General features: G+C 43.0%; 1 protein-coding gene across 1 annotated transcript in view; it reads left to right on the top strand.

Moving 5' to 3' along the window:
- The window catches only part of TTC26 (tetratricopeptide repeat domain 26), a 391,044-nt gene that overhangs the window by 45,548 nt on the left and 329,597 nt on the right, over positions 1–15,899 (top strand). The window contains exons 3-4 of the mRNA XM_030207127.1: positions 1,274–1,366; positions 11,262–11,376. Coding sequence (XP_030062987.1) covers positions 1,274–1,366; positions 11,262–11,376 — 208 coding nt within the window. The remainder of the gene's footprint in view (positions 1–1,273; positions 1,367–11,261; positions 11,377–15,899) is intronic.

The following is a 15,899-nucleotide window of genomic DNA, read 5'->3' as shown; positions in this document are numbered from 1 at the left end:
AGTATTGCTAACAATATTTAGTTTGCTATTTAAGACGTCTTCCCCTCCCCCTCCCCCTCCCCCTCGAGTTGCACATATAGGATTAGATTCAATAAATAGTGCTGAAAAAATGGTGTTGAGAAAAATTGGTGCAGGGCACTATTCTATAAACAGTGCTCAAAGTTGCATACCATTTGGAGCCAATTCCCATGCCAAATTTTGGTCGCAAGGATTTACGCCAACTAAAACCTGGTGTAAAACCTGGCACATATGTTAGGTGTGGATCCCCCAAATTCTATAACACTGTGTGCATCTTGTGAGAACACCCAAGACCCTCCCATGGCCACTCCCCCTTTTGGGTTGCACGCCATGAGTTTTGTGCACACAGTGTTATAGAATAGCGTGCAGCGAGATGCATGCACAACTCCCAGTTGAGGCCAGTAATTGTTAATGCTCATTTATTGGTGTTAAGTGGCTTGTTAAGCAGTTAAGATGCGCACACATCTCAGCATTGTGCGCAAAATTTAGTACATATCTTTTAGCACCATATAGAATACAGGGGATATTATCGCAAGAATCCATTATATTTAACTTCCTATATGTGGTTGGTATGATGACAAATGGCCAACCAGTGTTTAAGCATGAATGACTTTAACCTGAACAGAATGGCAGTTGTGGTTCTGGCTGCCTTGTTGGGCAAACTGGATGGACCGTGCAAGTTTTATCTGCCATCATTTACTGTGTTCAGCTATGGGATTCCGTCCTTCTTATTGGAGAAAACAATTGCTTGCCAGTAATGGCAGCTCTAGAAACCATATGATACTGTATATCAGACACACATACTCGCTGACCTTCCGGGGGAGTCAGCTCCTAAATTCAGCACTAAGCCGGGGGAACTTGTGAAATTATGGCTGTATGAGCAGTCCCTCGAGTGCTCAGAAAAAAACAAACAAACATTTACAGTAGTTTGAAGAGCATTTAGGTCAGAGCTTCCCAACTGTGGGTCCGGACCCCAAATAGGGTCACAAAACCCATATTTGGGGGTCACAAGCTGGGTGGGCTCTCCATAAATGCATCATTGTTCTACACCTCCAGGGGATGTTAGTATTATTTGTTTGCTATCATGGGGTCATGGCCATAAAAAAAGATTGAGAAGCACAGATTTGGGTTTTTTTGAGGTATGAGAGAGATATCTGTGTTGCCATTGTTGTAGGAAACCATCCACTTGTGTGTTTCTGTCTACAGAGAATCCTTTTATGGGTAAGCAACTTTACTTTTCTGTCCTTTGTTTCAGTTCAAACGTCAGCTGGGAGAAGGAGATGAAGATTCTGATATGTGGATTGGATACTGTTCTTTTCACTTGGGTGACTACAAAAGGTCAATGGAGGTAGTAGAAAATCCTATAGCATCTCCGAATAGCTTGGAAATGATTGATTGTTTGTTTTATTTGCCAGTTTTAGTTTCACCTTACAGCAATAGCAATTTGTAATGTGTGGTGAGTTTTTGCCCCGCAGTTTTCTTCTGCTTCTTTGGGTTTCCAGCTTAATCAGAATTAGCCACCCCCACACATATTTTACCTGTCTCCTGTCCAACTCAGCCTTTGCAGCAAAAGTCTGTTGGCTGAGAACTGTAACCAATAGTCTTGCTTTCAGCTAGCCAGTAACGAGGTAGTTCTGTAAAGAAGCTGCTAACATTTATGCACAGATGACACCCATAAATGATTAGAATACTGGAATATATACACATAGGTGTGCACACAAGAAAAGGGGATGGAATTTGATATACTGCCTTTCTGTGGTTACAATCAAAGCAGTTTACATATTATATACAGGTACTTATTCTGTACGTGAGGTAATGGAGGGTTAAGTGAGTTTCCAGAGTCACAAGGAGCTGCAGTGAGAATTGAGCCCAGTTCCCCTGGTTCTCAGGCCGCTGCACATGTGTGAATTCCAAAAATTTGCCTAAACATTTCTATAAATTTGTGCATATCTTACATAGCCCCTCTCTCGCATTCTATATATGGCACGCACCCAAGTTGGGTGTGCTTTTTAATTAAGTAATCAGCCAATAACTAGGAATGGGTGCTAACCAATTATTCTAGTTAATTGGCTCCAGTTAGGATTTACATGTACATCTTTATAAATGCTATTCTATAAAGATGTGCGCGCAAGTGTTATAGTGTGCAACTGAAGGGTGTGGCTATGGGAGGGGTATGGGTGGGTCAGGGGTGTTTACTAAAGATGCATGCAGTATTATAGAATTTGGGGGATCCATGCCTAACTCATTCGTGAGGATTTATACCAGGTTTCAATTAGCATAAATCCTTGTGCCCAGAGTTGGGCATGGATCCCAGCACTACACACTATAGGTGCCACATAGATACTGTGCTATAGAATTGCCCCTAAATGTCACTTTTTGTATGATTACTAGGATTTCTTCTGTTTTGCATTTTAAAATTGCTGCTTTGACCAAATATTTCAACCCTGATGAACCCAAGGAGCAAAAGCTGAGTATGGAAATCTAGACCAGGTTTCCCATACTGTAATGCATAGCTCTTGCTCCATAGCCAGCAGCAACATGAACACTGGAGGGGCTTCCACTTACTGATGGATGAAGTACCCTAATAGTTCTCTCTGTTTCCTGCCATCTTTTTTTTATTAGCTCTTTCCTTCCTCTCCAGATTGATCTTAAGTTGTCTTTCCTTTCTAGTTTGATCCCTAAACTGGTTCTCCATCTTCTAGCTCAGTGGACGACTTTCCTATGAAGAGAGGCTGAGAAGGCTAGGGCTTTTCAGCTTGGAGAAGAGACGGCTGAGGGGAGATATGATAGAAGTGTATAAAATAATGAGTGGAATGGATCGGGTGGATGTGAAGCGACTGTTCACGCTATCCAAAAATACTAGGACTAGAGGGCATGAGTTGAAGCTACAGTGTGGTAAATTTAAAACGAATCGGAGAAAATTTTTCTTCACCCAACGTGTAATTAGACTCTGGAATTCGTTGCCGGAGAACGTGGTACGGGCGGTTAGCTTGACGGAGTTTAAAAAGGGGTTAGATAGATTCCTAAAGGACAAGTCCATAGACCGCTATTAAATGGACTTGGAAAAATTCCGCATTTTTAGGTATAACTTGTCTGGAATGTTTTTACGTTTGGGGAGCGTGCCAGGTGCCCTTGACCTGGATTGGCCACTGTCGGTGACAGGATGCTGGGCTAGATGGACCTTTGGTCTTTCCCAGTATGGCACTACTTATGTACTTATGTACTTATGGTTCTCACCGCATGGACGATGTTCACATGTGTGTCAAACTGCACACGGGGGGAGGGGTGTGTGGAGTAGTAGGTATGTCATGTGATTATCATCGCCTTAGGGAAAGGCATGCTTCTTCTTGCGCCCAACCTGTTGGCCCTGAAAGTAGACCCTTTGGGATGATTTAACTAATTTTCCTCCATAAAGAGTTAAGGGACACTCACAGTATCTGATGTATGTCAGGCCTGGGGGAGGGAAATCATCTAGACCGGCAACAACTGTGGCAAAGTGTGCAAGTCGAGATGGCATGAAGATTGGTCAGAACATGTTGCTGGAATGGATTCTACAGGAGATAGTCTGGTATTACCTTGCTTGCCAAGATGTTGAATTGTATACAAGCAGGCAGAGAAGTGGTGTGAACAGAACTTAGGTGGTGACAGGGCAAATTATGCTGAACAGAGAATTTTCACAACAGAAGATGAACTGGCTGATTTAAAAAATACAAACCAGAGAAGGAAGACAATGTGGTGTAGTGAGCTGAGGAGCAGTGTTTTTCTGCTCCCAGTGCATCCCCTCTAAATCAACCCTTGTTGATAATCATCGGCATGTTTTCTTACCTTTTTCTACTTTATCCACTATTTTTTTTCTTTTATGGACAGAAATTTTTGCAAAATTGTGTGGAAATGGCTACAAAATGGGGGAACTTAACAAGGATAAGCCACAGCCACACATGCCAACTGACCCAAAGATGGCAGGGAATGTGGCCAGTTGAATATGGAGGTAATGGTCAGGCAGATAACTGAGGCTCTGCTTGGCACTCCGAACAATAAATTGGCTAAAATCATGGATCAGAACGGGGTCCTAACGCAAACTATATGTGATTTTAAGGGGCAAATTGATGAGCTCAAATGCCAGGTGAGTGGTGGCAAAGTGGTTTTTCAGGAAGCAGTGCATCAATTCTATCTTGTCTAGTACATAATACTGCTTTCTAAAAAGTCCAGGTTTTCTTGCCAAGCTGTTCCTTGCAGTCTCAAAAAACATCTGCCTTACTAGCAGAGACAGATGAGTGTGGTACTCACCTTTACGTACCACTTTTTGATATTTTTGAGACCTTGGCTAGGATTTCCATTTCTGTAATTGCAGCCAGATTGGCTTGGCTGTGTGCCTTGGATTTAATGAAGACAGATTGACAGATGCACTGCGGTCTTTTTCACTTTGGAAACAAAGTGAAAGAGACATTTTGATATTCTAAAAGACCACTGTTCTACCCTTCATTGTCTAAACCATGCCACCTTCCTCTGGAAATTCAGTTAGACAAACATCTTTCTACCAGTACTTTAAAGAGTTTTACCAGCATACTTCTGAATTTGCTTTTGGGTTTGTCTCAGTTCCTATTTTGGATAAGATTCGAAACCTAGGTGTAATAATGGGCTCTGCTTTAACCTTAAAGTGGCATGTGCAAAATGTGATCAAAGCTGTAACTTTAAAAAAAAAACGTGTGCTGAGAACGTTGGAAAACCTTAGCTGTAATAATTTTATAAAGGTCATTGAGAGTATCATCATGCCATGTTTTGATTATTGAAACAGGCTAATGGCTTGGAGTAAAAAAAAGAGCCAGTTGCAAGCACTACAGGTAGTACAAAACTCTGTAGTAAGAGTTCTAACTGGTAAATTGAGATTTGACCATATTTCTCCTGTGTTGAGAGAGCTGCATTGGCTCCCAGTTTCTCATAGAATTAAATTTAAGATCCTTTGATGATCAAAGTTTATAACAGGCAGGTGTCTCCTTTGTTAACTTCAAAATTACACATATATCAACCCAGATGATCATTGAGAACTGGTAGTCAACGCTTATTTGATGTTCCCTCACATCAAGTGATAAAATTGGAGGAATATAGAAATTCAATGTTTTATATAACAGGTCCTCTCCTTTGAAATGCAATTCCGACAAAGTTGAGAGAAATGCAAACCCTGATGACGTTCAGAAAATAACTTAAAACACTGCTATTTATTTAGGCCTTAGAAGGAGTTTAATCTCCAGTCTGAGTATTCATGACGATTATTGATGAGTAAATGTTTGGTAATTGCTAATCTATGTTTTTTAGAATGTGTGAGAATTGTTTGTTGCCTGTATGAAGAACAATTGTATTGTTATATATGTAACTATGTAAACTGCCTAGAACCTTTTGCAATAGATCGGAATATAAGTTTTTAATAAATAAAAGTTTTTCTTATCAGAAACAATCGCCACAAGGTCAGTGACCCACCATTCCTTTTGAAGACCTTCTCTTTTTCATAATTCACAACTTCTACAGGATACAGATCTTGCCCTTCCTGTGGGGGATTATGTTCTCTATTTCTTCCAGTCCTGGCAGACCATCACTATAGATTCCTGGTTTGTGAGAATAATTCAAGAGTTACTGTTTCAGGCTTCTCAGATCACCACCACATCAACCTTTGCACTGAATCCACCTCCCCATCTCTATTGCCAGCCTCTTACAAGAGGAGGTTTCTCTTCTATTACAGTCCATTGCCATAGAGCCTTTTTCTCCGCAAGAGAGAAATCAAGATTTCTCCTCTTGGTAATTCATAATTCCAAAGAAATCATGAGGGATGCATCCATTTCTGGACCTCAGATGGACTATTGGTTTGACCCAGTTTGGCTATTCTTATGACTTCAACCTTTTTCTACACAAGGAGAAATTCAAGATGAACACATCCCTCAATTTTACTGTTTCTAAAGAAAGGGAATTGTCTCGATATGCAGGAAATCAAGGACATCTACATGCACATTATAATTCATCTCAGCTACTGAAGGTAGGGGAAAGGGAAAGTGGATGGGATTTGATATACCACCTTTCTGTTTACCTTCCCCAAAATCATATCATTATGTACAGACAAAGATGCACGCTTTTTCGATTGCGGGTCCATTTACATGGAATGTCTTGCCTGCATATGTAAGGTCATGTACAATAGTCAAAGGTTTAAAAGTTTTTTTGAAGACATATTTTTTTGTAAAGGCCTTCGTGGAGGAATGAAGAGTATTGTAAGTAGTGGGGTTTTTTTTCTTTTTCTGGAAGAATTTTATTGATGTTTTTATTGTTAATTATGTTTTATGTTGTTATTGATTATGTATGTTGATTTTGTCATCCGCTTTGGAAAAAGGCGGGATATAAGTAAAGTAAATAAATAAGGGGTCCTTTTACAAAGGCGCACTGAAAAATGGCTTGTGGTAGTGTAGGTGTGCGGGTTTTGGTGCACAGCGATCCATTTTTTAGTGCACCTGTAAAAAAAAGACCGCTTTTTTTTTTTGCCGAAAATGGATGTGCGGCAAAATCAAAATTGCTGCACGTCCATTTTGGGTCTGAGACCTTACCACCAGCTATTGACCTAGCGGTAAAGAGTCTGGGCGGCAATGACCTACATGCGTCAAATGCTACTTGGCGCATGTCCGTTAACATGCGCCAGAAAATAAAAAATATTTTTCAGACGCAAATAGTAGCGGACGCACGGCAAAATTGAAATTACCGCAAGGGCCACACGGTAACCGGGTGGTAACTCCAATTTGGCGTGCATAGGCACCTATGCTGCTTAGTAAAAGGGCCCCTAAATTATCTACAGGTACTTATTTTGTACCTAGGGCAGTGGAGGGCTAGGTGTCTCCAGACAGTCATATTCAGTACAAAGTCCTGTTTATCCTGTCCTCTGCCCCCAGGTCTTCTCAAAATTTCTGGTAGTGGTAATAGCTCACCTCCATCACCTCAAAGAATGTCTCCTAGTAGCTTCCTTGGAAGCGCAAGTGCTAGCTCTGGTGAGCAAGTCTGTGTGGCTTCTCCAGTCTCTTGGTTTTCTGATCAACTTTCAAAAGTCTATTTTACTGTAGATGAACACTGTTCGTTTCACAGGCACTAGCTACCTTACACGCTTCAAACTTGGGCCTGCTGGAAGACACAAAATATTAGGCTCTCATTTCCCAGGTTCACACCATATAAACAGCAGCCAGGGTTATAGCCAGGGCTTATCTTCAGATATTGGGTGACGTATCTGCAATTCTCCATCTTGAATCTTTCGCCTATCTCAAAAGGGTGTTCTCAGTAGGACCTCAAGTTCCAAAGGAATCGAATATCTCAGTCTCTCTTGTTAGTTTTTTTACCTACTATCTTGACACTTTTGCTGATGTTGCAGTGGTGGACCTCTAGAACCAATATCTGTGCAGGAATTCCTTTTATGCAGAGCCAATATCAGTCGGTCCTGACTACAAATGCATTGACCCTGAGCTGGGAAGCTCACGTCAATGCTCATCATGCCCAAGGAAGTTGGTTACATTTCAAGAGGTCTCTCTGCATCAACCATTTGGATCCTAGGGCGATTAACTGTCTGCTATGGGTATTCCTCCTGTACATTCTTCAAGATTCATTAGTGTTAATACACATGGACAACCAGGTGGCAGTGTTACAAACAAGGAGGAACAGACTCTCTGCTGCTGTACCAGGAGGCAGCAAAGATCTAGAACTTTGTCATAGCCAACTTAATACACATTCAAGCATCTTACATTCCTGGAATTCGAAGCCAAAGAGTCATAAAGCTCAGCAGAGTCCTTGAGCCCCACAAGTAGTCTCTGGGCACACTGCTTCTCAATTCCATTTTCTGAAAATTGGGACACCGCTGATTGACCATTTTGCCACCAGCTAAAATATCCTAATTTCCACTCTACAGGTTAATTCTTCCACCCTGTAGCCCTGGGTGCATTATTGATTCCCTAAACCTGGTCCTTCCTGTATTCATTTTCACCAGTGCCTCTTCTTGTGAATAGCCTTCTCAAATTCCAGCAGAGGCCAAGTACTGTGATTTTCATGGTATCCTACTGATCTCAATAGACTCCTTCCCACTTCTCAAACAGTTGGTGTTCTATCTCAATGCAGTTACAGTATTTGTCTCCTTTGTCAACAGGACTGGCACACCAGTTGGAAAAAGAACTCTAGCAAATTGGCTAGCTTTCTGCATCCAGTTCTGTTATGAGCAAGGAGATGCTCCTCTGAGCTTCAGAGTGAAGACTCATCAGATCAGGGCTACTGCAGTGATGGTAGCTCTGCTAAAGTCTGTATTGCTAGTTACTATCTGCAGAGCAGTGACACGATTCTCGCTCTACACTTTTACTTCACATTACTTCCTGTATCAAGCTTCAGAGCAGACAAGCTGTTCTGGTCAGTCTGTCCCTCTAAGCTAGCAACTCTTGCATTCTGTCAGTGTGGACAACTCTTGAAATTTGAAAAGTATAGAGTTTGATTAGCCCTATGCTTGGGAGTGCCTGATTCATCCTACTTGTGAATAGATAAAAACAATGTTGCTCACCTCTGACTGTTGTTTTATATAGGCAACAGGATTGATTAGAGACACAGTCCCTCCTCGAGAGTTGCCTAATTCCTTAACCTTGGGCACTAACTGATGAGTTGAGGAGAACTGAAAGTCTGAGCCATGGAAGAGCAGTCCTGCTCTGACTGATGTCATCCCCACCTGTGTGCCTGATCAGTTCTGCTGTCTATGGAAGACACTTGTTACAAGTGAGCAACATTGCTTTAGATTTATTCATTAGTAAAACTTGAGTGGGAGAGGATTATTCATCCTTCCACAGCTTGGGGTATTTAATCAGATATCCAGGTAATATCAACATGTTAGTGGCATTAATTCTGCCCAACCCAGAAATGTATGATTGATTGAAATTGATATACCGAGATAGAGAAAGTGAACACTGTGGGACATGGAAATTGCTCTGTCTTTGAAGTACGATTCTCCAGGCACAGCTTGGCTGTTTTTCCATTTGGGTACTGCAGCTCCATGTTTGACAAAGAGACTACTTTCCTTCTTTCTTGAGGATGGCATCTTTGTCTCTAGCCTTTCATCAGGAACTCTCTTGATTTATATCTTTCTTAATCTGTGGAGATGTCTGGCTTATTCTGAGTCGAATTTGCTTAGAGCTTGTGCACCTGCGGGGTTTTTGGGTAGTAGACCCTTTTGGGTTGAATGATACACAGTTGTCTGTATTTCAGTTAGTGTGGACTTAGCACTTATCAATAGCAGTATTCCTTTCATTGTTCTGGCCCAAGCAGATCTACCAGGTTGGATTCCCAGTTGTCTGTTGTTGAGATGCTGAGAATCATGGTTACCCTATATGCCTGGGCATTTTTTAATCTTCAACAGTGTCTGAGTATCGCTGCTTGCCTTAGGAGGCTTTTGTTAGCCTTTCCTTATCAACAATTGAGAAATACCATTTATGAGACGAGTTTTGCTTTTCTTAAAGAAACATCTGTATCCTGTCACTCAAAGACCCCTGTCCTATGTATTTTTGCTGCTCATGAATAGAATTGATTCATTACCACATCTGTGGTTTCAGAACTATAAATAAAAATCAAACAAAATAAAACATGGAAAAGAAAATAAGATGATACCTTTTTTATTGGACATAACTTAATACATTTCTTGATTAGCTTTCGAAGGTTGCCCTTCTTCATCAGATCGGAAAGGGCAACCTTCGAAAGCTAATCAAGAAATGTATTAAGTTACGTCCAATAAAAAAGGTATCATCTTATTTTCTTTTCCATGTTTTATTTTGTTTGATTTCTATTGATAACCTTAAGAGTGGACTAACACGGCTACCACACTCCTCTACTTAAGAACTATAAATGTAACCATTTGCACTACTGGATTTGGGGAGAATTAGAAGCAGAGAGATGTCTCCGCTAGTCTTTCACCTTGTTAACAAGATACCTTATGTAACTCTAAAATAAAAAGACCAGTTTCACAGATCACTTATAGATTGTATTTTATTCTTCACAATCTACTTTCATCAGAATCGTTTGAGACTCTTCTCACGTTCTTCTTAGGTGTCACCCGTCCTAATTCGGAGACTACTTTACTACATCCCATTAGTCTGGATTGGTCTGGTATGGAAGCCAAGGAAGGAAAAATTATATCTTATTTGATCATCTTTTTCTCTTTAATCCTACCAGACCAGTGCAGATGCCTTCCCTCTCTGGTTTCTGTAAGTTCTCGATTTCCTTTAGGTCTCATCTCTTGTTACTGCACTTTCTACTGGTCAATAGTGTCTAAGCTATGACTTTTGCTTCAGATCTTATTCCATCTTCTGCCTAAATGGTATATTGCTGTGTCCATTAAGTATGAGTCACGCTCCATGTTGCAACTTGAGCCACTTCTCCTGACTCGGTGGAATATCTGAATGTCAGTCGAGTATGAACTACGCTGCAGGATATATCTTGCACCACATCTCCTGGCTTGGTGGTCTATCTGTAGCTCAGTTGAGCATGACCCACTAGGTTTATTACACCTGTGAATGAGTGGCTTCCTTGTCTGTACAGATTTTGCTGTTTTTCTTTGTAGATGTTTGGAGCACCATTGCTTGGCTATTTAAAATACTGAATGTTCCAGGCTGCACAAAGCCCTTAAGGGGTGAATTACTTGGAACTATTTTCTCTGTCTTCCTTCACTGGTGGATGGACATAAACCATTAGTCTGAACTAGTCTAGTAGGATTAAAGGAAAGAAAATTATCACGTAAAACATAATTCTTCCATTTACAGAATAGCATTTAGCATGTTTTTGGCTTTTATGCAAATATGTGCCATTTTTCTAAACATTTACATACATAATTAGCGCCTATTTTATAGAATTACCCTATTTAGTTTTTATGGTACAGAAGCTTCAAGTGAGTCTCCTGGATAAACAATACCTCAGGGAGGTCTACCTCCTCAAGCAATATGTATCATTATGCAAATCATGTTCAATGCAGTATATAACAGAATACGTCAACAAGGGCCTGCTAAATTGTTTGCCTTATTCGGGGCTGTAGCTTCATTATTCACACAGCACATGCTGTCCCACTCATTCACACTCCATTGAGCATCATAGCTTGGTAAAGAAACAGTAAAAGCTGAAGATTTTTTTTAATATGGTTTTTCACTTTCTTTCCTCTCTCTTTGCTACAGATTGTAATACAATGTGATCTGACTTGTGTGTTTTAGGAGTATGAAGCTATTAGCAAACGTGAGGTATGCAACCCTGATGTCTGGGTGAACTTGGCTTGCACTTACTTCTTCCTGGGAATGTATAAGGAAGCAGAAGAGGCAGCCACTAAAGGTGAGAGATTGTTGGTGTAAATGGTCTGTTCTTTGTGTGTCCACTGTGATTTCCACAGGTTTCCAAGTCAGGTTGGCTTGGTGTATGCAGTCATGCCTTGAGTCTGTTGAGTGTACTGTTTCTCTTCATTCACTTTAAAAATAGAAACATCAGAAGGCCAGATAAAAGCTGAACTTCAACAATGAGGAAAATAAGGGTTAACCTGATGGCCCAGCAGCAGCACTTCCATGTAGAAGTCCAAGGTTTGGTTGCTAAACCTGATGTCAGCTTCTCTGGCCTTTTGAGGATGGTTACACTGCAGAAGCAGCATTCACAGCCCTCTGGAGGGAATCGTAGTTGCTGTAGTGATGTGTAAACATACGGAATAAGCAGTTCTTAATGCTGTTCTGAAGCTTCAGTATTCAGTTTTTTACATAACTGTAGATGCTATGGTGGAGCATCATACTAGAGAATGACACAGCAACAGTAGCAGGAAAACAATTGGGCCGTTTACCAGAGGTGCAAAAACAAATCTTATTCCACCCCCACCCCCCACCCCCCCCCCCCCCCCCCCCGGGAACAATAAAAAGCTTTGCTCCTGTGGTAACACCCCCCCCCCCCCCAACGGTTACCTCTCCCACAGGTCCAGCATCTCCGAGTCTGTTTGCCTTCCTTTCTCCCTCCCTCCTTCCCCCCTCCTCCCACAGTAGCTCTACCTTACACAGCAAGACAGCGATCTCCACAGGCCTGCTTTGGGGCCTTCCCTCTGCTGTCCTGCCTTGCATCAGAAGCTGGACTAGACAGAGGGAAGGCCTCAGAACAGGCCTGTGGAGATTGCTGTTGGCTGCACAAGATAGAGCTACCACAGTGGGGAGGGGGGGGAGAAGACAAAGTGCCGGACCCATGGAGGGGGGGGGGCTCTGGAGGGGCAGGGGGGAGTTGCTGGATTCTTGGGGGGGGGGGGGCACTGGACATGCAGGAGAGGGGCTGCTGATCCCACAGGGAGGGAGAAAGGTGTTGGACCAGGGAGGGTAGGGCTGGCTGGAGAGAAGGAGGAGAGGCACTGGACCCATGATGGAGGGCTGGAAGCTGGACGGAAGGCAGTGAACCTGTTCTTGGTCCCCTCCTCTTTTCTATCTACACTTCTTCCCTTGGTTCATTAATCTCATCCCATGGCTTTTTCTACCATCTCTATGCTGATGACTCCCAAATCTACCTTTCTACCCCTGATATCTCACCTTGCATCCAAACCAAAGTTTCAGCGTGCTTGTCTGACATTGCTGTCTGGCTGTCTCAATGCCACCTGAAATTAAACATGACCAAAACCGAGCTTCTCATTTTTTCCCCAAACCCACCTCCCCGCTCTCCCCATTTTCTATTTCTGTTGATGGCTCTCTCATTCTCCCTGTCTCTTCAGCTCGTAACCTTGGGGTCATCTTTGACTCCTCTCTCTCCTTCTCTATACTCATATCCAGGAGATCGCCAAGACCTGTCGTTTCTTTCTTTATAACATCCATAAAATCTGCCCCTTTCTTTCTGAGCACTCTACCAGAACCCTCATCCACACCCTTGTCACTTCTCGTTTAGACTACTGCAATCTGCTTCTTGCTGGCCTCCCACTTAGTCACCTCTCCAGTCTGTTCAAACTCTGCTGCCCGTCTCGTCTTCCGCCAGGGTCGCTTACTCATACTACCCTTCTCCTCAGGTCGCTTCACTGGCTCCCTATCCGTTTTCGCATCCTGTTCAAACTTCTTGTACTAACCTATAAATGTACTCAATCTGCTGCTCCCCAGTATCTCTCCACACTGGTCCTTCCTACACCCCTTCCATGCACTCCGTTCCATGGATAAATCCTTCTTATCTGTTCCCTTCTTCACTACTGCCAACTCCAGACTTCGCTCCTTCTGTCTCGCTGCACCCTACGCCTGGAATAGACTTCCTGAGTCCCTACGTCTTGCAATACAGGCAGAGAGGGTAATACAGTATACAAACGGAGAACCAAAAGAAAAAAGCAACACTGGACCTTCAAGAATGGGACAACAGGAGTACTTATTAGTCAAGGACCCGACACGGGCCGTGTTTCGGCGCCAAAAAGGCGCCTGCCTCAGGGGGTCTATTAATAAAAACATATAAATACATCAATAAAATAGAACATACAAAAATAAATGATGACAGCATCGTGTTGACTTCAAGCATAAATAATATATAAAAAGTTAAAAAATAATATAACAATAATAACATGTTGATATTACAAACAATTATATTGATTCAATAAACTGCGTAAAATTATAATGTTCCAGCAACCGTATGATATTCATAGAGACAGCTCCAATAATTCTAAGTTTTAACATATAAGTCGACATAAATGTCAACCGATTTTAAAATATAGGCAGGCATGTAGTGAAAAGATTATAATATGTAAATTATATGAAATATATATATTGTGAGGATTTTAAAAAAAAAAATAGTAATGGACATATATGTCCACGTATATACACATATATATACAGATATACTTTCAAGACTTGTAGGAACTAATCATATTTATATGTCTTTTTTTTATAAAAAAAACTTGTATCATGTGGTGGTTCTAATGAATGGAATAATGTAGTTTGTCTGATCTCAATATATATGATAGCTGCAACGTCATCAGTGTAATTGGCAATGTATATGTATATAAAAAATATATCATTAGAACAGGCTTACCAAATTGTGGATATAGCGATCGTACAGAATTCAGATTGTAAGTGCCTACAAAGTGAATAGATAGAAGTTGAAAAATTATATATACTTTTGCTTTTAGGGAAACGCGGCAAGTACTCATGGCCCCTTTAAGGAAGGATTAGTATTCCATATCATCAAGCTGATCAATCCATAGACTGGTGGGTTGTGTCCATCTACCAGCAGGTGGAGATAGAGAGCAAACTTTTGCCTCCCTATATGTGGTCATGTGCTGCCGGAAACTCCTCAGTATGTTCTCTATCTCAGCAGGTGGTGGTCACACACAGCAGCAGCTCTGGCTAGGCCTCCAAGCCTAATCCTTAGGTTTTGTTGAGGCCTGGGGTTGAGGGCTCTTTTGAGCAAGTGCAAACCTGGTGGTGCCAGGTCCCTCCTTTTCTCCCCCTCCCGCTGGCTCCGTTTAAAAAAAAAAAAAAAAAAAATATTTTAAACAGTCTTAAAGGCGTTTAATTCGACGTTTCTTTAAACGTTCATTGCAGCTACTCACTGGGACACCAGTTCGTTACAGCTCGGAGCGCCAAGCAGGTAATTTTACCTTTTATAGCGGGCAGGGGGTTCCCCGATTCTTCTCCTCGTGGCAATGGCGTCGGAGGGCGAGGGCGCAAAGGGTCGCTCCCCGGATCGCTGGAGCGCTTCTAGAGGGGATGCGGGGTTTTACAACACTGATTCGCCCTTGATGGTGATAGTTTAGTGACCGATGAATGTCCCGGTCGTTCCTCCGGCGTGGCGGTTTTTTCCCGCCATAAACGCCCATCCCCCGCTCCTTGCCTCCGCCATCTTGGCCGGGCCACGCGGCTCGGACGGCTTCTTCGGGGCCGCCCTTGAGGTTGAAGACATTAATGCCATGAACGCCCTTAATTTGGGCGACGGCACAAAAGCGGCTAAAGTTAAGCGCCGTTCTTCCCGCGCGGCTCCTTCACGGAGTTTCGCGCCGGACGCCATTTTGGATGCGCAGCATGTCTCTCCCCCGCTATTGCGAGCGCCGGTTGAGAGTGCGTCTAGGGCTGTTGCCCAGGCTGCGGAAGTGCACAGTCTGGGGGGTTTCTCCCCCGAGTTGTTTTGCTGCTGCATCAGGCTTTCCTCATGCAAAACGCTGCCCCTGCTCCCTCTTCTGATAAAGAGGTTGAGGTTCCCAGAGGTAAACGCCCTCGGGTTGATTTCCAGGCCTTGGAGGACTTTTGTCTCCTCCGATGTAGATGAGGGCAGCGTGTCTGAGGTCTCCCAACGATCCTTTGCGGATTCCTTGGAGGAGATAGATCCCCGCTCGGCTGGAGCAGATGACCCCTCTGCAGCGCGGCTTTTTAGCCCAGAGGATTTGCCCAACCTGTTGTTACAGGCCATGGACACTTTGAAGATTTCCTCTCCGGAGGACGTCTCTCCCTCAGCCCCTGTTGGCTCTGCCATTATGCTGGGGACGAAGCGCCCGCCTAGAACCTTCCACGTGCATGATGCCATGCACACCTTAATTGCGGCTCAATGGGATGTCCCGGGAAACGAGCCTTAAAGTGGCTAGGGCTATGTCCCGCCTCTATCCTTTGGCTGTGAGTGAACGTGAGGCCTATCTGTGGCCTACCGTGGATTCTTTAATCACTGCGGTGACTAAGAAAACGGCGTTGCCGGTGGAAGGTGGCACGGCCCTAAAGGACGCCCAAGACAGAAGATTGGAGGCGGCCTTAAGGTCGTCCTTGGAGGCAGCTGCTTTAAGTTTGCAGGCCTCAGTTTGCGGCTCCTATGTGGCCAGGGCGTGCCGGACTATGGTGCAGCGGGCTTCCCCCTCGGATCATTCCTTGAGGGCTGATTGGCCG

The sequence above is a fragment of the Microcaecilia unicolor genome, chromosome 1, assembly GCF_901765095.1.
Source record: "Microcaecilia unicolor chromosome 1, aMicUni1.1, whole genome shotgun sequence".
In the NCBI taxonomy this organism is placed as follows: domain Eukaryota; kingdom Metazoa; phylum Chordata; class Amphibia; order Gymnophiona; family Siphonopidae; genus Microcaecilia; species Microcaecilia unicolor.
The sequence above is the reverse complement of the archived record's forward strand: the minus strand, read 5'-3'. Positions and strand labels throughout refer to the sequence as shown.